The 1,120-nt window shown below is 60.3% G+C and overlaps 1 protein-coding gene across 1 annotated transcript in view; it reads right to left on the reverse strand.

The window, feature by feature from the left end:
• DLX3 (distal-less homeobox 3) overlaps nucleotides 1-1,074 on the reverse strand; it is a 3,281-nt gene extending 2,207 nt beyond the window's left edge. The window contains exon 1 of the mRNA XM_008571814.1: nucleotides 750-1,074. Coding sequence (XP_008570036.1) covers nucleotides 750-1,074 — 325 coding nt within the window. The remainder of the gene's footprint in view (nucleotides 1-749) is intronic.
• Nucleotides 1,075-1,120: the final 46 nt, after the last annotated feature.

Consider the following 1,120-nt stretch of genomic DNA (forward strand, 5'->3'; position numbering starts at 1 on the left):
CTTGTCGTCAGCTGTTTCTCTCGCCTTTCCTGTCCCCTCCACTTCCCGGCCCCTCTTTTTACCTTTTATTTTAGGATAGCCTTAGGTTTTCAGAAAAGTTGCAAGGAGAGCATAGAGTCTTGACTTACTTACTTTCTTTCTTTTCCTTCCTTCCTTTTTCCTTTTCTCTTTCCTTCCTTCCTTCCTTCCTGTCCTCTGTCCTTCCTTCCGTCCTTTCTCTCTCTCTGTCTGCCCACACCTCTCTCTCTTGCTGCCTGCACCTGGCTCTTCTTCAGTGTCTGTGCTTTTCAGTCGCGGCTTCCCTCTCTCCGTGTCCACCTCACCGCTCCCCGCCTCCCTAGCCCACATCCAGATGGGGATTCCAGTCCCCAGCGCCTACCCCCAAGCCCTCTGCGTGCGACCCGATCCCGATCGACCGACCCGAGGACCGCCTGCTGTGGTGCCCGCGAAATCACCTCCACTAGGAGGTTCGCTGACAACCCGCAGCCCTTTCCTTCCTCTCCCAGCCCACTCGGATCCTCACCCGAGACCGCAGTGCACAGCGCGCCCGGCGCCCCACATGCTCGCGGTCTCCGGACTGGAAGGTCGCCTGTCCCCTCGGGGGGTCATCTGGCCCACCTTCTCTAATTCCAGGCAGTACATTTCTTATCCCCAAGTCTTCTCTAGCTTTGGGTCCCCATTCTCCGCCTCTCTCTCCCTCGGGAAACTTCCAGGGTCTCCCACCCTCCCCGCGACCCCGTGGTCCTCACCTGGGTCCTGGGCGGGCAGCGGCTGCTCCCGGTACGCTCCGTATTGCCGGTAGGAGGCTCCGTAGGTATATTCCGACTTGGGCGAGTAAGCGCCAGTGCCCGCAAGCCCATTGAGATTGAACTGGTGGTGGTAGGTGTAGGGGTTCATGGTCTGCCCATAGGGCTGGCCCGAGTAGTAGTCGTGCTGGGGAGCGCTGTAGTAGCCCAGGTCGGTGACAGAAGACTCGGGCAGGGTGGGCGAGTCCTTGGAGCCCGCATGGCAGCTGAGCGAGCTGGAGATATCTGTGAGGATGCTGCTGAGCTTGCGATCGAAGGAGCCGCTCATGCTGGCGGGCGCCGAACCTCCCGGGCTGGCCTCCGCCGAGGAGCGT

The sequence above is a fragment of the Galeopterus variegatus genome, unplaced genomic scaffold (genome assembly GCF_000696425.1).
Source record: "Galeopterus variegatus unplaced genomic scaffold, G_variegatus-3.0.2 Scaffold723, whole genome shotgun sequence".
Lineage (NCBI taxonomy): Eukaryota > Metazoa > Chordata > Mammalia > Dermoptera > Cynocephalidae > Galeopterus > Galeopterus variegatus.